This window comes from Lagopus muta, chromosome 13 (genome assembly GCF_023343835.1).
Source record: "Lagopus muta isolate bLagMut1 chromosome 13, bLagMut1 primary, whole genome shotgun sequence".
NCBI classification, from domain to species: Eukaryota; Metazoa; Chordata; class Aves; order Galliformes; family Phasianidae; genus Lagopus; species Lagopus muta.
In genome coordinates this window covers 1,554,891-1,577,660 of record NC_064445.1, presented here as the reverse complement: position 1 = coordinate 1,577,660, position 22,770 = coordinate 1,554,891, and the positions used below count along the sequence as shown (strand labels likewise).

Sequence of the window (22,770 nt, the reverse complement as noted above, 5' to 3'; positions counted from 1 at the left end):
GGGGGGAGCTGTCCCGTGGAACTGTCAGGATCTCATGTTTCACCCTATGGAGGATGCCCCGTAGAGTTTTTAGCACCTCAATCCCATGGGGGATGCTTCGTATTCCTCAGATTTCCCCATTTTTAAGGAGCGTCTGTTTTTTACGAGTTTTTTTTTTTTTTTTTTTTTTTTTTTTGCGGAAGAGCCGCAGAATTTTTTTAGCAGCACCTTTCAGAGCTCCCGGGTGTGGATTGTCCCAGCCCGGAGATGTCGAAGCGTGGGCCATTTCCAAGTGACAGCAGCGGGAGCAGAGCTGTGCTGGAGCCTGCACCACTCACCCCGAGCGCTGCGGGACGGGGCACCGCAAACCGGGAGGCATTAACGGCACTGCTACGCAAATAGGGCAGCGCCTCGGGAGCTCGGGGGCAGCTCCGGCCTCCGAACCTGGAGTCCCGGCTCCGTGCGGCCGCAGCGCACGGGGCCGCGCGCAGCCCGGAGGCGGTGGGGAGGTGCGGTGCGGGGCAGAACCCGCATCGTCCCACTCCGCGGGAGCGGTTCCCTCCCTCCGGGCCTTCCCGAGCTCAGTGCCCTCCCGAGCGGCAGAGCGCAGCCCCGAGGCCTCGGCCGCCCTCCTCCTCTCTCGGTCCCCGTACACCGCGAGGCGCTCCGAACCGCCCCGGCGCCGCCGTCCTTTCCGCCGTTCCCCCGCACGGCGCTGCGCGGGGCCGGGGGGCGGCGGGGACCTCCGCGGGGCGAACCCCGGGTGTGGTGGGGGGCGACACCCGAGCGCCATGTCCGCCGCCGCCCCGGGGCCGCGCTGCCCGAGCCCACGTCGGCCCGGCGGGGCGGGGCGGGGCGGGGCCGCTCGGACACTCCACGCCCGTTCCGCCGCGGGGCTGCGGGCAGCGGAGGTGCGCGGTGCGGTGCGGGTTCCGCGCTCGCTCTCCGCCGCGCGGTGCCCGTCCAGCGCTGCCCGCCGTGCAGCTCCCAGCCTCCGCCCGCTCCTCCTCCTCCTTCTCCTCCTCTTCCCTCCCCCCACTCTCCGCTCCCTCCCCCTGCGGGTGCGGGCTCCGGTGCCCCGGCGCGGTGCGGGTGTGCGGTGCGCGCCGTGCGTGCGCTCCCCCCCGCGCCGCGCCTCCACCCGCTCGTGGGTGCGGAACGGCCCCTCCCAGGCGGGGAGCAACCCCCGCCGCCCCCCCCACCCCTTATCCGCGTCCCTCCCTCCTCCCTCCCTCCTCCCGCCGCGGGCCGTGCCGGGCGCGGAGCCCCCTCCTCCCTCCCTCCCTCGCTCCCTCCCCGCCGCCCGTTCCCTCTCTCCGGACTCGGCCGGCTCCGCACAGCGCCCCCCCCATCGCGGGCAGGGCGGGCGCGGGGCACGCCGGGAGCTGCAGTCCGCGGGGCGGCGCGGCGGGCGGCGGGGCGCGGCGGGCGGACTACGGCTCCCGTCATCCCCCGCGGCGGCGGCGGCTCGCTCTCGCCCTCACACTCCGGCTGCCGCTGCCAGTGTCTCCGCCGCCGCCGAACCGCCGCTCGCCGCGCCGCGGTCCGACCCGCCGCCTCCTCCGGGCAGGGGCCCGCCTCGCCCCGCCGCTCTCCCCGCTCCGTCGCCCGCCTCGTCGAAGGAAACAGGTGCGCGCCCGGCCCCCCAACCGCCGCCCCCCCCCCCTTCCCCAGCCCCGCCGCCCCGCGCCGGACGCCCGGCCCCGCTCGCACGGGTAACCCCGGGCCCGTTCGCCCCGCACCCACCGCCGGGGGCGGGCGGACGGCGGCGAGCGGACGGCCCCGCGCGGCCCTCGGACGGGGGTCTCCATGGAAACCGGTCCCGGGACGGCGGGCGAGGGGGGGTGCCGAGGGGGTGTTGGGGGGGGGGGGGCGGTTGGCAGCGTCCCGCTGCGGGACGGCGGCGGGCGGGGGCGGCGCGCGGTGACAGCGGTGGTGCCGCTCCGCTCCGTGTGCCCCGCGACGGCGCCGCGTGCCGCTGCCCGACCCCGCGCGGAGGATCCGGCGCCGACACACCGAACACCGGCGGCACCTGCCGCTGCCGGGGGGTCCCGGGGCCAAACGGGGCGGGGCGCGGCTCTCGCGGTGCGGTGCGGTGCGGCGGTGGTGGTGGGACGGCGGTCGCTCCGCGCGGAGTTTGGCGGCGTGGCCGCGGAGGAAAGTCCCGGTGGCGGCGCGGCCCCGCTCGGTGGCGGAAGGGCCCTCCTCGGGGACGGCGCCCCACGTCCGGGGCTGCCCCTGCCCCGGGGAGCGGCCTCGGGGAACAACTGTTGAGCGGCGGCGGGGCCTGCGCCGAGGGGTGCCCGGGCGGACCCCCCCAACGGCGGGGCGGTGCGGGGTGGGGCGGGTGGGGGCCGAGCTTCGGCGCTGCCCCCGCTGCGGCCCCGCGGCTCCGGGCGGGAGGGGCCGTGCCCGAGGTGCGCGGCGGCGGCGGCGGCGGCGGGACCGGAGCGGCGCTTCCTGCCGGGAGGGCAGAGCGGAGCTCCGGCGCCGTGTCCGCAGCCTGCATCCCGACCGCCGCTCGCAGGGCTCTCCCCGCCTCCTCGCCCGAGCGCAGCCCTCGGGGAAGGGCACCGTTTATGCTCTCTCCGAGCATCCGCTCCCGAGGAGCGCCGTTCTCCGTCGGTGCTGCGGGGGCACCGCCGTCCCCGCGTCCCGCACCGCTGTCAGCCGTCGGCTCTCCGCGAGGCCGCGGCTCCGTGCTGCAGGGCCGGGCTGCTCGCAGTGCCGTGCACGACGCGGGCCTTTTAACGTCTCTTTGCAGATATTCCCGAGCCCCTCCGTGCCGTTTTCTCTCCCCGTCCCTTTAAAAACCCGCTCCTGCCGCGGGGACAGCGCGATGCTCGCTGTTGTCCAGCAGCTGTATTTTGCAGTAGCCGACGTGCAGCAAACTTTATTTTATTCCACACGAGGATGGATTTTCTTTATTTTCCTCTCTCTCTCTTTCTTCTTTTTTTTTTCCCCTTTTCCCTCCCAATTCATCACGCCGAGTATCTATAATTACTCGCGGTGCTGCTGTGTCTTTAAAGCAGCTTAAGCAAATGCGTTGAGCAAAGCCTGGCTCAGCACCGCAGCGCTCCGGGGCTCCACGCAGCCCGGGGGATCCCAAACCCGGCGGGGTCGGGGCTGCACTCGGTACTTTGTACCCACTGAGCCGGGCTGGGGCCGATCCCTGCTGGCCAATGGTGCCACACTGCTGCTGCTGCTCAGTCCTGCTACAATTCGTTGCTTTTCTCACCTATTTTTTCCCGTTGGTGCCCCATGTAGGTCCTGGGAGAGGACCATCACGATTGGTTTTTCTTTTTAAATTCTTTTTGCGTGCAGTTCTCTTGAAAGGGTTTTTTTCTGAGCTGCTGCTTAGGGCTGAATCCTCTCTGGGGCGCCAGGGGCAGCTTTGGCTCCAGACCTCTGCACCTCAAATGGACGCCCGACAACCGCATCTAAAAGCAAATATAATTTCTCGCCCCTGTTACTAATGGCAACGAAGATTGCCAAAGTGAACAAACTCTCAGGAGTGAGCGAGGCCGTCCCCGTGGATGCACATCGCTTTCTCCCGGCCCGTCCCTGCCCTGCCGAGGGGCAGCTCCACTGCTTTGGCTCTCATCGATGGCAGCAGTTCGTGGTGAATGCAGTGCAGGCAGGGAGTCCCTCCCGGGTTCCCCGCATCCAGGACTGCTTTACGTTTTTGAGTCATCGGGGTGGGAAAAAGTGGCATTCTGCGTTTTGCTCCTCTCCTGGATCGTGTTCCAAAGGTGTCTCCCTGGGTGTGTTTCCAGGGTCAAAGTGCATCCCGCCGGCTGCCCACAGTGCCCCCTGGCCAGCCGTGCTGCGCAGCGCTCCCGGTACCAGCAGCCGCGTCCTCCTGCTTTCGTGCTGCAGAGGGATGTGCCGGACTCGTGCAGCGTGCTCAGAAGGGAAAAGCTCCTTCCCTTTTCCCTTTTCCCTCTTCCCTTCCCTCCCTCCATGCCGCTGTCCCAGTTATGCTGCGTTTCACCGTGCTCGGCCCCCATCTGGCTGCATCCCTTTGTCTGCATCGCACCAACTTCGCACCGCCGCAACCCAAAGCTCAGCACGGGGCTCTGCGGGGCTTTGTGGGGCTGCTGCTGCTCACCCGGGGGAGCTCTCTGCAGTTCACAGCCCCGCTGCTGTCAGCGCTGCGCATCGTGGCTCGCTGGGGCTTTGCTCTATGGTGCTGTGCAGCTCTCAGCCCTGCCCAGAGATTGGGTTTGGGGCAGCCCTGCAGGGGGGGTTTTGGGGGCCGCTGAGGTGTGTTGGTGTCCGTCGGCTCCTGCCTGGCTGAGGCAGGGTGGTGGTGATCGGTGGGCGCGTAGCTTGTGCTGCAGTGGTAGGGTTAGGGAGAGGGAAGGTGAGCGGCTCAAAATCTGAGCCATTTTAGGATGGAGCTTGTTGGGGGGTGAAGCTGCCACTGGCCTAAAGCTGAATGCATTCACAGTGTTAAGGAGAGGCTGGCACGAGGAGTGGGGAAACGCAGCCGCTCCGTTCCCTCCTGCACGGGTGCACTGGGCACTGCAGCGCAGAGTGCTCAGAGCCAGCGGTGCCACATGTGCTCTGTGGCTGTCACACACCTCTGCTGTGCTAATGCCAGGGTGGGAAGTGCCATGCGGGGGGCACAAGCTGTGTTAGGAAACCTCAGCCCAAGCAGCTCGAATCAGGATCGCAGAGGATGAGGAGCAGGGCTGCTGGCAGTGCAGGAGGCTCGGCTCAGCTGCAGGGAGCCGATGGGTGAAGCTGGGAGCAGCCCATCCACCATCCACCAGCTCGGCCTGTGCTGCAGCTGCAGTTGTCTTGGCACTGGAGGGGGATTTCTGTATAGGTGATTATTAGAAAGGATCTGTTCCCAAAGAACTTCATCTCAAGGAAGTTGTTTCCAGGCTGTGTTGCAGAGGAGAGAGTTGTGTCTTGGCTGAATCCAAAGGGACTGCCAGGCACAGTGAGCTAGGTGCTGACTTGAGCAGAGCGTGCTTCTCCTGCAGCAGAGACATCTTCTGCTGTGCTGATCTGGAGACTGGTTTGCACTGTGGTGTCCTGTCCAGCTGCAGGGCAGTGAGGGGGTTTGGCATAGGGAATAAAGAGCCCCTTTGCTCTTGGTGAGTGTAATCCATCCGTGTTAGTTTCTTTGAGCATCTCTTGCAGGGTTTGCTGTTGGAGGCAGTGTTCAGCCCCTTTCTCACCAGCAATTCCAGAGCATGTTTTGTTTGGAGATGTGAAGGAGCTTTGGTATCATGCAACAAGCTTCTCTCCGAGCAGAATGGGATGTTGATGGTCTTCTTTCATTCTAAACTCGTTTTCTTTGGAGTTAATTAGAATTGGCTGGGCACCTATTTAGCTACATCAAAATAAAGCTGTGGTTTCATATACGCTTCTGTTGGCAGAGGTGCTGGATTAAACGGATTCTGTGCCAGGCTGCGCCCTCTCTCCCTCCTGGTGAACCCGATCTGGGAGCTGCTGTGGGCTAAAACCCTTGCAGGCAGGGAAGAAACCCACAGCACTGGTTTGAAACACAGATGTGCTCCCGGGTTGGGCTCACCCTGCATTGCCAATGGAAGGAGTGAGGGGACAGAAGGGCTTCAGTAGTTCCTTCTGCTCCGAGGGTACATGAAAGCGTGCCTTAGTTGCGTTCTCCAGGGGTTCTGCCGGTTTAATTACAGCCGTTTAAAGTCGTTTTGAGCTGAGCTGGTGCAGATGAGAGGTTGTGTTGACTCCACTCAAGGTCTCCTTGGGTGCCTGGCCCTGCTCTGCCCATTGCACACTGCAGCTGCTCCTACCCGTGTTTCTCAGACATCTTCCCTTGTCTGTGCTCTGAAGGATGCTCCTCTTTCTCTGGTCGCTCCCGTTTGTGCTGGAGAGCACGTCTGTCATTCTCTCCATGTTGAATTCCTTTTCCTCGAGTTGAAAACATGATATTTTTTTTTTTCTCTCTTCTGTTCCTTCTGGCTCCCTGTGGAATGCCTTTGGCACGTGTCCCGTGTCGTCCGTAGAGGGTAGAGGCCAAGAATTCACGAAGCAGGGGCTGTGCTTGTTCTCCTGCCTCTCCTCTGGTGGCCGTCCTGCTCTGTCCGCCAGCTCTTACTCGAGCACTCCAAACGTGCCATCCCTCCCCGCTCCCCACACCGCCTTGTCCCTGCTTTTCCCTCACCAGACCTATTCTCAGACCACGCTCTGTGCTTGTTTTGATGCTCCAGCTCTTCTCTGAACTCCTGTCCCGCGTTGCACAGCCCCCTTCCCACTCACACAGTGGCTCCCTTTCCATCTCTCCCAAACCATCAGCCCCACCGCCGTGCTCGGGGGCAGAACCGTCCTCCTGCCCTTCTTTCAGTTTAGCCTAAGATGGTGAAATCCCCACAGATTGTTTGTTCCCCTATTTCCTTTATGTTGCATTTCACTCCAAGCATCGCAAGACTCCTCCCCTTCCTGCTCCAAGCCACCTCTCATTCTCTTTGGGTATGACCCTGCTCTCTGCCTTAGAACCTGCCCTGCTCCCCTTCCACCACACAGCCCTTCTCCCTCTGCGCCTTGTGCCCTTGGCTGGACGTTCCCCTCTTATCCTGACTCCCAGTTTCCACGGCTTTGCTCAGATCTGTGTTCATATGTGTGGATTTGTCTGTCACTTTCTTTTTTTTTTTTTGCAAGCAAAATGCCCTGTCCCCGTTTCTCCTATGGCCCTGCTGTTCTGTTTCTGGATGTTGGCACACGGGCTGAGGAGGGGATATCTGGCAGCAGCTGTGCTCAGAGGGCACGTTCAGCCCGGCCTGTACATCCCTGCACTCATCTCAGCATCGTGCATCCTGCTTCTGGTCTCATCCAGAGCTCGTGTCCCCGGGAGTTTGGTAGGGCAAAGACAGCCGAGCGAGGCTGGGGGTGACGTGCTGCTTTTAGCCTCTCCCTGCTCTCACCGCTGCACCGAGGACGCCCGGTGCCCCTGCCAGCTTTCCCTTCGTGTGTCCAGAATGCCTTTGTATCGAGAACCTCTTGGACAGCATCTCTGCCCTTCGCGGTCCGTCCTCCCTCCTCGCTTCCACCTCGCCCTCCGCTTAGCGCAGGGGATCCTCTCCTCCCTCCTTCCTCGCGTTTTCCCTGACACGACTCCAGCAGCAAAGCTGCCTTAATGCTCGAGCACCCAGCGCCGCACGATTGGCTGTAACATCCTCCCCCGAAAGCTCCACCCCGCCGACGGTGCGTCTCGGATGCTCGCAAGTCTCTGGATTTCCTCCTGTTTTCTACCCGTAACACCGCCGAACACCATCATCCCCTCCGCAGCGCACTGAGGGGACGCCCGCTGGATGACACGTCGGTGGCACACTTGGCAATCCTCCGCCCCCTCCTCCCGCATCCCCCCCCCCCGGCTTCTTCCCCGTTTGAGGTTTTCCCCGCTGAGCCCGGCACGTCCTGCTTTATCAACGTAATGCGAAGCCTCGGGGAGGGGTCAGCGTTCTAACAGCCGTCCGCTTGGCTGCAGCTCTGTCCGGGCTCGTTGCCCTGCGCTGGAGACCTCTGGGGTGGGGAGAAAAGCAGGGGGGTCTTGTAAAAGTGATGTATGTGTGTGTGATGATCGTAGGATTGCAGAACGGCCAGGCTGGAAGGGACCTCAATGCCCACCCGGTCCCAACCCCTGTACCGTGGGCTGGGTGCCTCCTCCAGCCCAGGACCCACCCATGGCCTCGGGCACCTCGGGAACGGGGCACCCCCAGCTCTGGGCAGTATGGCTTCACCAATGGCTGTGTGAAGCTCTTGAGGTAGCCTGAGGCTTTGGCAATCAAGTTGGTTAGTGTGAGGACGGGCAGATCCTATCCCGAGGCGCTGTTTATTCCCTCCAGTCTTCCTCCAGACAGATGTGGAGCATCTCAGGCGTTGTGCTCGCTCTTCCTGGCGATGGAGCTGAGGATAAATGTGGATGCCACCATCCTACAAGAGTCACCAATTCTCTGCTTTATGCTTTTTATTTTTTTTCTCCCTGCAGGCAGAGTGGCCCCTCGAGCCCCAGCAGGACCCGGGTTGGTGACGAGCAGCTGTCATGATCTCTACGGCACCTCTCTATAGCGGGGTGCACAACTGGACCAGCACAGAGCGGATTCGCATGTGTGGCCTCAACGAGGAGAGGTGAGGTGCGTGGGAGGCTCGGTGGGCCCAGGAGGGGCAGGAAGGGATGGGGAGAGGCTGCAGGAATGGAAATGGTGCTGGAGTGGCTGATTTTAGCAGTGACTCAGGCTGGGGGATGAGGACCGTTGCTCTGCAGAGTGCTCACCAACTGTGTGCGCCTACATGGGTGCACTGTGCACACGGTGTTGGCATCGTCACTTGTGCTGTTAAGTGTCAGGAGAGGAGAGGAGCTTGACCCACCGCGAGCCAAGCTGCTAAGAAGAGCTTTCAGTGACCCAGGAGGGTGAGTGCAGAGCGCACGATTAGATGGGAGAGTTGTGACATGTCACCAACCAAATAGGAGATTAGGGAGGATTAGTGGCCGGGAGGCAGAATTGATCGAGGCCGGTTCCTGGCCTGTCCCACGGCTCGCCATCGCCTCTCATTTCCGCCGCCTTGGGGTCTCGTTCTCACAACCACGGGTCGGGTCGGCAGCTTCCTCAGAGCTGTGCACTGCTGGAGGCAGGCGGGTTTTGGTGCTTGCAGGCAGTGCGCGCAGCGCTCCCCGCTGCCGGAGCGGAGACTTTTGGCAGCAAAGCCTCCAGCAGGCGGGCAGGGCGGCGGGACAGGGGAGACTTGAGGCTCTCTCGCGGGGCAGAAAAGCAGACGGTGATCATCTCCGTGCCTCAGCCCCGCCGTGCAGCCCTCAGATAAGAGCTGGCGGATGGCACTGCCTTCCCTAAACCGCTCCGAGCTGCCCCCGCGCCTAACGAACGCCCCGCAGCGTCGCGGCGGGCGGCGCTTTGTCCCAGCCCTCGGCCTCGGGGAGGGCGGAACGGCCGGGGCGCCGCCGCCTCCGAGCCGGCCCCAAGCTGCCCGGCCGTTCCCGGGCACGCGGCGGGGACGGAGGCAGCGCGGCGGCGGCGCCTTCGGGGCCGCGGGACACCCGGCGCGGCCCGGCGGCGAGGCTCGTGGCCGCGGCCCGCCCCGCCGGCTCGAGGCCTGGGCCTGCGGGGCCCCGGACCGGGCGGGGCGGCCGCCCGCTGCCCGGCTCCGCTCGCCGCCTGCCCTCGGGCGCCCCCTGCCGCCGCTCCCGCCTCCCGCCGGGGTGGAGCTCGGCCTCGGCGCCGCGCTGGGCCCGGCCCGGTCCGCCGCGGCCCGCGGAGCGCCAGGCTCGGCTGTCATCTGCGGAGCGCTGCGGAAACGCGATCTGCCCCGTCCCGTTGTTAATAACGACCCGCCGGAACCTTCGGTGGCCCGGCCGAACGGGGAAGGCGAGGGGACGGAAATGTCCGGGCTGCGTGTGGGGAGGCTGGGCGGGTCCACGAGGCTTTGGGATGGGGCGACGGCCAGGCCTTCAGCCCGGCCCCGTCCCGCTGTCCGTCCCGCTTTCCGTCCACCCGTGTGAGGCTGCCCAGAGCCGCTCCTGGTGCCCGCTCTGAGACGCGGGGCCCGGGGTTGGGGCTGGCAGCATCGTCTGGTTGTTGTGGAAGTGTGTGGCAGGAGGGCAGAAACAGAAGCAGTGCTGTGGCTCTTGAGATCCCTTGCAGCCCCTGCAGTTCTGTCATCAGCAAAACCTGAAATCGAGTTCTTTGATCCTGACAGCAGCGCTTGTCTGTAATGGGGCTCGGTCAGAACAAGGCTGGAAGTTGCTGTAAATACGTAAATAGAGAGCGTGTGAGCACTGCCTGCTGCTATGTCGGATCATAAGGACAGCCATGCGCTTGGTGCATCCCGTCTCTGTGGATCCTTGATCTGAGTTCACACTGTGCATTCACGAGGTGTCATGCAAAGGTTCATACGTTCTGGCCAGCAGGATGGGTGGCTGTGCAGCTCACAGACACAGCTGCTGGGCTGGGACAGCAGGAATGTGGCGGGGAGGCAGAGGAACAGGACAGGATCTCTGAGGACAGGGCTGGAAGTGTGTGGCGGAACAGAAGGGGAGATGGAAGGGACAGGAGCAGGTGAATGGAGCCCTCTGGGAGGGAGAGGACAGTGATGGACAGCGGTGTTGCTCGTCCCTACAGTCCTGCAGTGGTCAGCACCCATTGCTGTTGTGGGAGGTGCAAGGTGCAGCGAGCTCGTGGCTGTCTGGACCGTGCTTCTGCTCGTCAGCTGCTCTGCTGTCCCATGTGGGGACAGGGAAGGTTAGCATCCTGGGGTTTTGTAACACTATGTCTTATTCCCCCTTTAGGAGAGCCCCACTTTCTGATGAGGAGTCTAAAACCAGCAGCTCCCAGCATTTGGGATCTCAAGAGTTTTGCGTCAGCAGCAGCCTTTCCAAGGTGAGCTCCATTTGTGCCCATCCGGGTCCTCTGGGAAGGCCTTTCTCTGATGGAACAGGTCAGGCAAGAACACCTGCCCTTATGGGTCCTGCAGACCTCCTCTCCTCTTGAGAGGGATGCAGCAACGTGCACAAGGGGCAAGCAGCTCTCCAGGTTAGAAGGAGCATCTGCTGGCCTCTGCCTCCTCAGGTCAGGGCTGGAGAGTAGGTCCTGTCTGCTTTGCTAGGAGCTGCTTCCACAGCTTTTCAGGATTGTTTTCTCCCTTCTTGTTGCAGGTGGAGCTCACAGCAGTCAGCAGTGGTGGCAGCAGTGCCCAGGATGCAAGTGGCAAGGTGGAGGAAAAGATTGGACCCAAACTGGAAGAGCAGCCACCTGATCCTAACCCAAGCCCAGAGTGTGTGGGAAAGACTGTGAAGGACGATGTTCAGGGCCCTCTGGCAAACCAGGGGGATGGCAGAGGGCAGGAGCCTGCAGTCCCCCAAGCTGCTGAGCAGGAGAGCAGCAGTGCTGATGTTGCGGGGATGCCTGCAGATCCTCCCAGCGACAAGCAGGCTGACGTTCCTTCCACCTGCTCTGTGGCTCCAGAGAATGAACCTGCTGGGAAGGAGAAAACCGCCCCAAGCACCGGAGCACAAGGGCCAGCAGTGCTGGCAGAAGGGACGTTATCCGTGGTCGCTTCCAGCTGCAGCACCTCAGCCTCCACCCCTGCAACTTTTACTTTGAGTCGAGTATGCTTTCCCACGTCTCAGGCCCCTGCTATGCACAAAGTGCCCCTGTCCTTTCAGCCTGGGACGGTCCTGAGCCCGAACCAGTCGCTGGTGTACATCCCACCGCCCAGCTGCGGGCAGCCGCTCACCGTGGCCACTCTTCCAAGCACTTTGGGGGTCTCCTCCACGCTCACCCTTCCCGTCCTGCCTTCCTACCTACCTGAGCGTTGTGTGCCAGGCATCATTGCTTCCCCGGAGCTGCGTTCCTACCCCTACACCTTCTCTGTCACCAGACCCTTGGCTTCAGATGCCAAAGTGGTGTCGGTGGAGGTGAATCAGCTTAGCTGCTCTTCGCCCTCAGGTGGAAGCGGTGCCCAGACCGCTGCCGATGGCGCTCCCTCGTCCACAGCTGGCCCTGCCCCGTCGTCCAGCCAGCCTCTGCCGGCAGCACCGTGTGGAAGCGCTGCTCCCTCTTCTGGCACTGGCACACAAGCCAGAGCAGCGGCAGCTCCCGAGCCGCACGCACCAGGGGCGGCGACTTCGCTTTCACCTCTGAAGTCCCCTCCGCAGCTGGAGCGTGAGATGGTCTCCTCCCCGGAGTGCAGCGAGATGCCTCTCGATCTCTCCTCCAAGTCCAATCGCCAGAAGCTGCCTCCACCCAGCCAACGCAAAACCCCTCCGATGCCCATCCTCACCCCTGTGCACACCAGCGGCAAAGCACTTCTCACCACGGTCCTGTCCAAGTCCCAGCGCGCGGCCCAGAGCGCGGGCAGCAGCGTCACCTCGTGTCTCAGCACCACGGCGCCCTTCGTCATCTTCCCCGAGTTCCTGCGGAACAGAGAGCAGGGCTCCTGGGTGAAGAACACCACCCTCATCAGCACCATTCCAGGCACCTACGTCGGCGTTGCCAACCCCGTGCCCGCCTCGCTGCTGCTCAGCAAGGACCCCTGCGTGAGCTTCAGCAGGGACCCCCACCACCTTCCCAAGCAGGAGCCGATTTCCATCATCGATCAGGGAGAGCCCCGAAGCGCTGGGGCTCCATGTGGAAAGAAAGCCAGCCAGGCGGGCGCAGAGAGACAGCAGGATCCTGCCAAGAGACTGCTTCATGGCAGAGCTGCTCCAGGAGCTCCTTTGTGTCAATCCAAGGACATCTCCACCTGGAATCCTGTCCAGGGGAGTGTGTACCCACGATGCCCTGTGAATGGCAAACCTTCCAATCCTCAGCTTTTGCCTCTCGGCTGGTCTCCTTATCATCAGACCCCTCTGCTTTCGATTGGCATCTCCACCACGGGGCAGCTGCCCCCGAACCCCAACAGCTCCTGCAAGCCCGCTGGCACAGGTGAGCTCCCCACGTTCCTGAGTGTGCAGCCCACAGAGCCCAGCGCGGCGGCCCAGAGCCTGCCCGAGGGGCTGCCCAGGCTCCCACCTGCGGAGTGCGAAGCTGCATCCAAGAGCAACAAGAGCTGCCGACCCCTGCCCAAACCCGGCGAGGAGCAGGACAGTGCCATCCCTTTGAACACAGGCCCATCTCCTCAAACCAGCACTTTGGATGCAAAAGGAGGAAAGGGGAAGCTGGACAACCCTTCGAAGAGTCAAGAGCATGAGGAACCAGAGGCCGACTCCAGTAAGGAGGGCGTTGTGCAGGCTGAGGCTCCCCAGGGGAGCTGCAGCCTCAAGCAGACGGATGCAAAGCCTAAAAACCAAGTGTTAGCTGCGTACCTGTCACACGACGTGCCCGTGGTCGGGCAGCAGGCCCTGCGGGTGGTTCCAGAGGTGCCTGCAGCACCCATAGAGAATCAGCACAAGGAGGCAGGCTGTGAAGGCTCCCAGCAGCCTCCAGCTGCCGAGCCCCTCCAGTGCATGCATCAGGTGGATCTATGCAGGGTGAAGAAGGAGCGCGTGGAGAGCGATGTGTCGTTGCCTTCGGTGACTTGCTTGAGAGCTGGGGCTGCTCCCCAAGCCTTGGCAGAGGCCAAGCTCACAGCTGCAGGCCAGGTCAAGCAAGAGAGTGGCACACGCTGCAAGTCCAAGCGGCAGCACGACGGCGATGCCAGGCAGGTGCAAAAGAGACTGAAGTGCAAAGCGCAGGATGGCGAGGAGCCCCTGAGCAAATCAGGGAGCCAGAGTGTGCATGGCCGGAAGGTGGGTGAGGTTGGCTGGAGCTGGGGCTGGGGGGGTCATGGTTGTGAGGCTAGGGGTGAGGTGGGAGCTCTGCTGGGCGAGGACAGCTGAGAGCACGGGGCTTTCTACCCATGCTTTGGCATTGTCTTGCAGTGGATGAAAGTCTGAAACATCTGGATCTGTATGGAACAGAACAAAATGGATCCGGGGTGTCAAAAATGCTGGAGGGCACCAGCATTATGAGTGGGGGGTGGTCTTTTGTCCCTTCTTTGCTCCTCCAGCACTGTTAGTCATAACTCAAGCTTCAGTCTGTGTCCTCCATCCACAGTGGCGGAAACACCACGACAACCTGCATGAGCTCAGCAAGCGAGAGGGCCGAAGTGGCCTGGGATCAGTGAGTGATCACAACAGCCTCAGGGTAAAGCGTAAGCGCAGGAGGCCGACGAAGACAGAATTCCCTTCTCCCGAGCACCGTGGGGACGGCCACGAGGAAGGTACTGCTGTCAAAGGCAATGTGTTCTCATGGGGTTGTGGCAGTTTGGGTTGTGCTAGTGCTGCGGGGCCGAGCTGTTGTTGTCCTGAAGCTGAATGGCCTCTGGAGCTGGTGGCTTCCCACTGCAAACTGGGATCCTAGCAGAGCTTTCCAGGGCAGCAGACGTGTGAGCAGAGATGTGTGATGTACTTCTCTAAGGGTGCTTTTCCCCACAGGTTACCTTGAGAAGAAGCCCAAGAACAACTTCCGGGACTTCATCCCGGTGGTGCTGAGCAGTCGGACGCGCAGCCAGTCGGGTGAGTTGGTGCCAAGCTCTGGGATCGTCCTGCCAGCACAACTGGGTGCTTCACTCCTGGGTGCACTGTGAGCTTTTCCCTCTTCGTGTGGCTCTGTGCCTGTCTTCTGTCCTGCCTGGTGGGGATTTTCCTGTAGGTGGCTTTTTGCCTTTCTTGACACTTGTTTCCACTTTTGTGCAGGAAGCGTTGCTGGCTCTTCTGCTAGCGCGATGGGAGAGTGTGATGTGAGCGGTCAGGATATTTTACCTTTGCTGGAGGAGGATGAGGAAGAAGAGGAGGAGGAAGAGGAGGAAGAGATATCCTTGAAACGTCGCAAGCTGCGGAAATCCCACCAGGCATCGCGTTATCACAGCCACAGGGCCAGGGACAGGTCTGTGTCCGAGAGGAGCAGCTGTCACGCGAGGAGGAGCCGGGAGCTGCCCTGGAGAGTGGATGCACCCAGGCAGCTGTGGGAGCCCAACGAGGAGGAGGAGGATGACAGCCACATCAAAAGAAAGAAAAGGAGACGACAGAAAAGCCGGAGATACCAGACTGGGGAATATCTGACCGAAAGGGAGGAAGAACGGGTGGGCTTCCCTCACAGGAGGCGAAAATCCAAAGCAGGTATGACAGCTATGGGCTGGGAAGGGATTTCTGGTACCAGGTCGTGGCCCAAGGCTTTCACTTTTATTCCCTCTAAAGCATGATGGGGTTTTGTCACTGCAGTAGGGACAGTGATGTTGATGTGCGCACTCTGGGTTGCTCCGTAGATCAGCCAGGCTTTCTGCAGTTCGTTTATGGGCCTCGTGGCCGTGAGTTTCAGTCAGTCCTTTCTGATCCCGCTGATGGCAACTGCCTCCACCACCTCTGGGTGGCAGCAAAGCCCTGAACTTCCCCCCTTGCTGTGCAGAGCGCTTCTTCCTTCCGTGTGTTTTTTAACTGCTCTCTTACTCATTTCATCCAGTGCCCTTAATTCTCGACAGGATGGAGTGAACGAGGTTCCTCTATTCAGCTGCTGCACCCTTTTGTGGGTGTTTTTTGTTGGTTTTTTTTGCAAGCTTCAGTCGTGTCCTTTCAACCATCTCCTCACCAGCCCATAGTGTCCTTGCTATGGGGTGTTGCTATTTCAGTGAAGCAGAGCGCGTGTCCTTGTGTGGTGTGTTGGGTTCTGCAGCTCTGTGTAATGAAAGCAAGAAAGGCTTGGATTTCCCCCAAGGCATCCTGGTGCTTCCCACCTGCCTGCAAGTCAAACTGAAACTTTAAAGTGCTACTTCAGTTAAGGGGGAGACATGAGAAGGTGAGGCAGGGTCTGCTTTTGTAGGCAGCAGAGCAGTGACTGTTCACGGGTGCCTGGATGTCCTGTCTGTCCAGAGGGGATCCCACATGAGTCCCACTTGGCCCTGGAGATAGGAGGGGATGCACTGTGTGGCAGCATGCAGTTACCAGGCCACTGGGAAGCAGGCTGGGTTCCTTGACTGTTAGAGCTAATGAGAAACCCTCGTGAGTCATGTGCAAATCCCAGAGCTTGGTAGGCTTGATCTTTCCAGACCGTGCTGTTGTATTTCATGTGCCCACGATGGAGAAAATTTCCATATTCATTGCTGGTGACTCTCTACCATGGGTCTGTGTTTCTGGGTGTGCAGCCAGCAGAGAGCTGAGGTTTGGTTTGACTGGTGGCAAAGGTGTCCTTTACCTACAGAATTTCCTCATTCCCATCTCTCCTGCAGATTTTAGGTACCGAAAGCAGAAGGAGTCAGCGCAGGGTAAAAGCACAGAGCTGAGGCTGAGGAGCAGGCTTTCCCCATCCCCCCGCAAATCCCAAGGACGTCCAGACTTTCGGAACGGCTTCTTCTTGGAGCATTCAGACAGCTCTCCTGTCCAGGAAGAGCTGGAGAAACCATCAGGAAAACGCAAATGTAAAACCAAACACCTGGCAGGGATCTGTGATGAGGGGAAGGTACGGCTTGGATCGACAAGGGGAACGTGGGTGGGGAGAAACGAGAGTGACTCCCATCATGTCAGAAAGCCGGGTCGACGTGTGCCAAGGTTGTTCTGCTTTGTTTTCCAGGTGAAAGGACGCTGGAGCCAGCCCAAAACGCACTCTCCGAAGAAGCCCCAGGACTCGTGGCCTCTTTGTAAATCCCATCGTGTCAGCCCAGGGAGCTCCCCTGAGTTGCCTGCAGCCCAGCACATTCCTCCTGAGGCACGGCGGCTGATAGTGAACAAAAATGCAGGGGAGACCCTCCTGCAGCGAGCAGCTCGCCTGGGCTACAAGGTGAGCCTCGGTGCTGCCGCCTGCATCACGTCCTGTGCTGCCTTGCTTTGGTCTGTGTGTGACCAAGCCTCCAATGCTCTTGTTTCTGTAGGACGTGGTGCTCTATTGCCTGCAGAAAAAGAACAGTGATGTGAACCATCGTGACAACGCTGGCTACACGGCTCTGCACGAGGCCTGTGCGCGAGGCTGGATCGACATCCTGCACATCCTGCTGGAGCACGGCGCCAACGTGAACTGCAGCGCGCAGGATGGCACGAGGCAAGCCAGAAACACGGGGCAGTGAGCAGGGCTTGTGTAGTGGAAGTGCTAATTGAGGGCCTAAAGCAGTGATGGAGCACCTGGCAGGAAGGCAGGGCCAGCCTAGGGGAGCTCAGGTGCATGCAATGCACTGAGTGATGGGAGGGATGGAGCCAGGATCCACCCCTGCCCAGCCCTCATTTAAGGGTTGGTGGTGGAGGTGAGGGCATCTCTTGCTGGAGATCCCTGCCTATCTGAGGCCTCCCAAATGTAAGCAGCTCTTTTCCTTCATTTCTGCATCTGTGGCTGCTGCATTTGGGCTTGTTCTCATTTGCTTTAGCCAAAGACTTTGCCACCCTGCTATTATCACCCCATTATAGCATTACTTTTTGGGAAGAGCTGGTGGTCATCGCTAGATCTGTCTTATCCCAAAACAGGTTCTTTGCTATCCCTCTCTTCCGCTCTCTTTCTGCTAACACTCCTGTCCTTACAGGCCTGTCCATGACGCAGTAGCCAATGACAACCTGGAAACCATGTGGCTTCTCCTCTCCTATGGTGCTGACCCCACTCTGGCCACTTACTCCGGGCAGACAGCTGTGAAGCTTGCCACCAGCGACGTGATGAAGCGCTTCCTCTGTGGTGGGTGCCTGGGGGTGGCTGCGTTTCCATCCTTCCTGTGTGGCAGCACACAGGACCACAGATCTGGGTGTCAGAGGGTTTAAAAGTGCTGAGCAGCCAATGACTGAGTGATTTTTAGCTCCGTCCTGTGTGTCTGGTTGGTTTTTTATTTTTTACCACCCAATGTCTCCAGACTAGCATCACACTTCCCAATTAAGATTCAAGTGTTTTTGTTCTCTAATGTACAGGCAGTGCTTTGGTCACGTGCCTGAAGTCAGCAGGAGGGTTGGAGATGCTGTTCAGCAGCATCACTTTCTGATCCTACTGCATAACCCCGAAAGAGAAACTTTTGTTGCCACACAGTGCTGCCATCCGCTCTAAAATGGCTCTGCCTATGGGGAGGGCCAACTCTGATGACTGGCTGAGGGTGAAGCATGCTCACTTTCTGTACTGTTTAAGTAGAAATGAGAGGAGTGTCCTGGCTTCTTTGTAACAGTGAGGCAAAGACAATTAGAGGGGGATGGTGGTTCCCAGGTAGATAGGAGACAGAAAATCTCCTGTTTCTGAAAAGTCTTGTTGGCCACATGGCTGTCAGGGCTCCTCCAGGCTTAATGTGCATGCACCGGTTGTGGGTGCAATCTTGAGTGTAAGAAGACCCTAAGAATCTTGCTTTCCAACCCACACAGTGCTATCAGTTGCTTTTCCCCATTGGCTTCTACTTCATGTTCTCAGGTCAGGGCTGTGCTGCCTTCTCCTGAGTGAGGGTACCCTTCTTGCAAGCGGGTTGTGGTTCAGATTCTGCCGTGATGCCTGACGTTGCAGCAGAGAAAAGGAGCAGCAGAGATGGCGTGGCTTATTGAGGATCAATGAATGTGTATGTCAGGACTGTGGTGTGGCCAGTAGAGAAGCATTAACCCTCTCAATTCTTCCTCTTTAGATTACCTTTCGGATCTCCAGGGGCGCACTGATGGGGATCCTCGAACAGCATGGGACTTCTACAGCAGCTCTGTACTCGGTGAGTTCAGCCAACCTGATTTCACTTGCAGCAGCAGAGCAGGGAGAAGCAGGTCTGTGAGATGTAACGCATCATCCCCTCAGTTCTGTCAGCTTCCCTTCCAAGTCACATCTTAGATACCTTGCCACAGTGCTACACACTGAGGGTTCCCACTGCTCCCAGAAGGGACTCTTTCTTTGGTAAGATGCATCTGTGGATCTTTCTGGACTGTTGTCCCACGTGCTTTGAGGGAGACAACTTCAGGACTGTGTGATCAGAGGGCTGGGGCAGCTATCCTGTGAGGACAGGTTGTTGGAACAGTTGGGCTCCTTCAGCTTGGAGAAGAGAAGGCTCTGGGGAGCTCTTATTGCAGCCTTCCAGTATCTAAAGGGGCTTTCAGTTCTTCCAAGTGTCCCTTCCCATTACATGTCACTGAGGGTGGAGGAGAAACTCTAGGCCACTGTTCAATCCATTTCTATTCTTTGAGGCAGGAAAGCTGCCCACAGTTTCCCTTAGGTCTGAGCATCAAAAGATAATGAGAGAAATGAGAGTGTGAGATCTGTGAGGGCTGGGTATGGGAGGCTCATCAGCCTGATCCCCTTTGTGCTCATAGAACAAAGTGCCTGATGCCCTTTGTGCAGCTCTAGAAACAAAGGGCCACTCCAGGGTTTCTTCTGCATTTGGGACTGGCATTGCTGGGCCTGATTATCTCTGCCTTACAGTGGGATGCAGTGGCCTTGTTTGTGAGTAGCTCTCACATGGCTAACAGACAGGGCTGAGATGTTGGGCCACGTTTACTCCACGTGGAACGCATTCAATTCTTTTTCCTGGGTTGCTCAAGAAATGTTTGTGTTGTTTCTTTATTCAGCCGTGGTATTTCAGCTTTGCCCAGCAGTGATCTCAGACCAACATTCTCATCCCTTACCTTTGCCCCTTTCTGCAGTAACTCTTGCAGATTTAAGCAGCCTGTTTGAACGCACGCCTCCTGCCACCTGCTGTTGTTTCCCTGTTAACATTCTTGCTTGGTGCAGTGCATGGATTTTTCCTGGGCAGCACACCTTAAGATTTTTTTTTCTCCAGCCTTTTCTTCCATGCATCGTGGTGTTGAGTTTTTATTTTCATTTTATTCTGCACAAATGGTTTATTTGTTTCTCAGCACATTTCATCTGCTTTTCTCTATGGGATCTCATCTGTATTATATTCTGGAAGTTTTTGGAGGCACATTTACTCGGCAGGACAAAAACAAGCCCGAGGTTTCTACAAGCCAGAAATCTATGGGGTGATGCTCAGCAGTCATGCTTCTTGTTGTTCTGTTGCATTTGTGTTCAGGTCTGCTGTGCAGTTGGGTAGCACAGCCTGGCAGCCCATATTTAGACACAGTTCCTGGCACGCACCTCGATAACCTGCTGGCAGTTGTTGGGAGCTGGGTGGTCAGCAAGGAGAGAGCAGTGCCTTCCTTCATGGGATCTGGGCAGACAGAGCACCTCCTCCATTCTTCTCGAGTGGAGCAGCTTCTCCCAGGCTGCACAGGAGTGGAAGCGTCTCACTCTGCAAGCAGGTGGCGCTTTGTCTCACACTGGGGTCGGTGCCATCCTGCTCTCGGTGTGAGATGCTCTTCCTACCCTGCCTGCTCACCAAGGGCAGTTTTCAGGCGGCTCTCTGTGTTTCTCGGAGATGAGGGGCTGCTGGAAGGAGAGCAGCAGGATGCTGGGGCTCAGAGATTGGATTCATTGCAATGTTGTGGGGCTGTAGGGGCAGCCGGTCTGGTTGGGCAGAGCTGCTCCCTGCGGGGTGATGGAGTGAAAGTGTGAGCAGCACCAACATCTGTTTTTTCCTTGTTGCAGAGGGAAAAGACAGCATTGGATGCGATCTTCTGCTCAACCCTCCAGGGAGTTCAGACCAGGAGGAAGAGGAACAGGAACCTGACAACTTCATGTTTGAGTTCTCAGACAAGCCACTGCTGCCCAGCTACAACCTCCAAGTGTCTGTCTCTCGGGGGTGGGTATCTTCTGGAATGGAGAGCGTTTGAGTGACATTAATGCTGCACTGGAGGAGTAGGGTGGGAGGTGCTCATGAGCCTGGAGATTGCCCTCCAGGTTGGAGTTAATATGAAATGTTCTTGTATTGAAAAAGCATGCATGCTTGAGGAACTCTTGAGAGCCCAAAGTGACTGCTGGCCAAGGAGACAGGCAGGACAGTGTTTCACATGGTCACGTTTTGCCCTGTACGTTTCAAACCACTTTCCCAGGGGAGAAAAACACCATCATCCTTATTCTGAAGGTAGAGGCACAGAGTCGTGGCTGTAGGGCAGCTTTCCTCATAGCAGAAAATAGCTGCCGACGGGGTGCTTTTTGTGGCTCTCTGTGTCTTATACCACCCCATAATGAAGCACAACATACTTTTAGAAAAATGTTGAGGATAGAAACCACTCTTGCTAAGCCCTGCATCAGTGAAGCAAGTGGAAGACACCAAGGTGTGATTTGATTCTCAGAGGTCCGTCCCTGAGGCAGTCAGCTTGGGAAAGAATTCGTAGTGGGATTTATTTGGCCGTGGGCAGGAAGGGAGTGTTGGGCTGAGATGAACCGCTGTGTGCAGCCCTGCAGTGGCTGCAGTGCTGGGGGCCTGCCTTAGGTTGGCTCTCCTGTGGCATAGATGTGCTTTGAGGAGCCCCAGCTTGGGATTCACAGGCAGCTAAAAGCCCTGCTGTGGCTCCTGCTGGCTGGGAATGCTGCTGGTGCATTCCCTAATGTGTGACCTTGCTATCCTTGCAGGCCCTGCAACTGGTTCCTCTTCTCCGACGTGCTGAAGCGGCTGAAGCTGTCCTCCCGCATCTTCCAGGCCCGCTTCCCACACTTTGAGATTGCCACGTTGCCCAGGGCTGAGTTCCAACGCCAGGTGGCCCTCAGCCAGGTGCTGGCCCAGGACGAGGTGCAGGAGAGCCCCGAGCCGGCGCAGGGTGCTGCAGAGACAGTGGAGCTGGTGCACTATGAGCCCGAGCTGCTGCAGCTGCTGGGCTCCGCGGTGGAATACGAGGCGTGGAGCAGCTGACGGGGGGGCAGATCGCTCCCTGCATCGTGAGGCAATAATAAGGACCAATGGGAAGCAGCCCTCTTCGAGCCAGCAGCAAGGACCTGAGGCTTCGGCCAGCTGATCTCCTCCTCCCGGCGGTGCCTCGGTGCTGGCTGGGGGGAGAGGACGCTGCCTCCAAGGACTTCCTGGGGTTTCTTTGTGCTGAGCGGCGGCGGTCGCGGCTCCGGCAGCCCCATCCAGCAGCAGCAGAGGGAGGTGGGCCCTCTGTGGGGCGGCGTGGGGCAGCGATCGGCTCAAGCTCTTCTGCAGCGTGGGGCAATGGGTGCCATCGCCCCTCCCCGCCCGACCCCGTGGAACTGCACCTCTCTGTCTGCCCTCCACCCCCACCCCCGATGTCTTCCATAGTATTTATTTAATTAGTATTTAATTTGTTACGTTTCCTTTTGTTTTTGCAGTCTGTATCACTGTGATTATGTGAGCTCCGGGCTATGGGACGAGGGCTTCCTCCGGCCCCTCTGCAGCACTCCCCAGGGCCTGCGCTCCCCTGGAGCACCACCCCGAGCTGCAGAACTGGGGTCTGTGGCTTTGGCACCTCGGCTGAGAGCCTGGGGACGGTCCCATCTCTTAGCATTGGAGCTGGCTTCTGCTGAAGGCGCTCTCACCCGCTCTGCTCCATCCTCACCAGGCTCCATCTTGCCTTTCGGTCACACTGCTGCTCCCTGCCCCCAACAGCTGTCACAGAGGCAGCCCACACTTCCAGCAGCCCAGCCCCCCCCGGGGTCTCTCCCCTCTTGCCCTGCACGGTGTCTGCTCAGCCTTTGCCCCTCCTGTGTCGTTGGGAGCAGTTCTACCGGAGAGAGCAAGGCACAGGGCAGGGCTGCTGCGCTCCCGGTAGATGGTACAGTTTTATTGTACAGGTGCTAACAGGACTCTGAGGATGGGACAATCTGTTTTTTTGGTTCGGCTTTTTTTTTCCTGTCTCTCCTCTGCTCAGCAGTGGGAGCACTGGGTGTTTGGTTTCTTTTTTTGGGTTCATTTTTTTGTTTTGTTTTGTGTTGTGTTTCTTCCCAGCCAGGGCAGGTGTACCTTTCCCCCTTGGACTCCCAGCTGCTGGCCTCCCCTCACTGGGGTCTGGCCACTCCTTTTTTAAGCCGAGGATTTTTGCCTTTGGGTGTGTTATTCTGGCTGCTCTTTCTGATTTCTGTTTTATTATAAGCAACAGGCTGTGGTGTCAAAAACACTTATGTACAGAAAAAAACCTGCATCAGGCCCCCTGTCTCTTGCCTCTTCTTCTTTGTACGGTGCCCCCTGTGCCCAGCAGAGCCGCGGGGCTGCAGTGGAGGGAGGGACTCCAGCTGCCTCCCATCAGCCAGGGGCCTGAGGCTGGGGAGGGGGCTGTGCTGTTGGTGGTGTGAGGGCTGGGGGAGGTCTCCATGCCTGCTGTGCTCTGGCCCTGCAGCTCTGGGGGGAGTGGCAGCACTGCAGGAGGTGTGCTGGCATTGGCATGCTGCTGCCAGCAGGACGAGCCCCAGGACTGCAGCAGTCCCTCACTAACCTGTGTAGGACTGCAACGTGTGCTGTAGCTCCTCACCTGGGTGAGAGCAGCTGCATTCGCTTCCCTGGGACTTGCCAGGGGCAGCAGGAAGATGCAGCAGCTCT

At 59.5% G+C, this 22,770-nt stretch overlaps 1 protein-coding gene across 1 annotated transcript; it reads left to right on the top strand.

The window, feature by feature from the left end:
• The first annotated feature begins 1,446 nt into the window (after window positions 1–1,446).
• On the top strand, window positions 1,447–22,380 carry BCORL1 (BCL6 corepressor like 1). Its single transcript, XM_048959310.1, has 14 exons — window positions 1,447–1,608; window positions 7,958–8,097; window positions 10,271–10,361; window positions 10,637–13,210; window positions 13,518–13,683; window positions 13,898–13,978; window positions 14,159–14,581; window positions 15,685–15,914; window positions 16,026–16,232; window positions 16,324–16,490; window positions 16,963–17,108; window positions 18,025–18,102; window positions 19,926–20,079; window positions 20,853–22,380. The coding sequence occupies exons 2-14, from the start codon at window positions 8,012–8,014 to the stop codon at window positions 21,127–21,129; spliced, it is 4,680 nt and encodes a 1,559-aa protein (XP_048815267.1). The 5' UTR covers window positions 1,447–1,608; window positions 7,958–8,011; the 3' UTR covers window positions 21,130–22,380.
• The last annotated feature ends 390 nt before the right edge of the window (window positions 22,381–22,770 follow it).

Excerpts from the sequence above, each read along its gene's own strand:
- BCORL1 (XM_048959310.1), top strand. The coding sequence starts at position 8,012 with ATGATCTCTACGGCACCTCTCTATAGCGGGGTGCACAACTGGACCAGC. Across the intron at positions 13,684-13,897 it reads TGGGGACGGCCACGAGGAAG|GTTACCTTGAGAAGAAGCCC; the intron begins GTACTGCTGTCA and ends TTTTCCCCACAG. Across the intron at positions 18,103-19,925 it reads CTACAGCAGCTCTGTACTCG|AGGGAAAAGACAGCATTGGA; the intron begins GTGAGTTCAGCC and ends TCCTTGTTGCAG.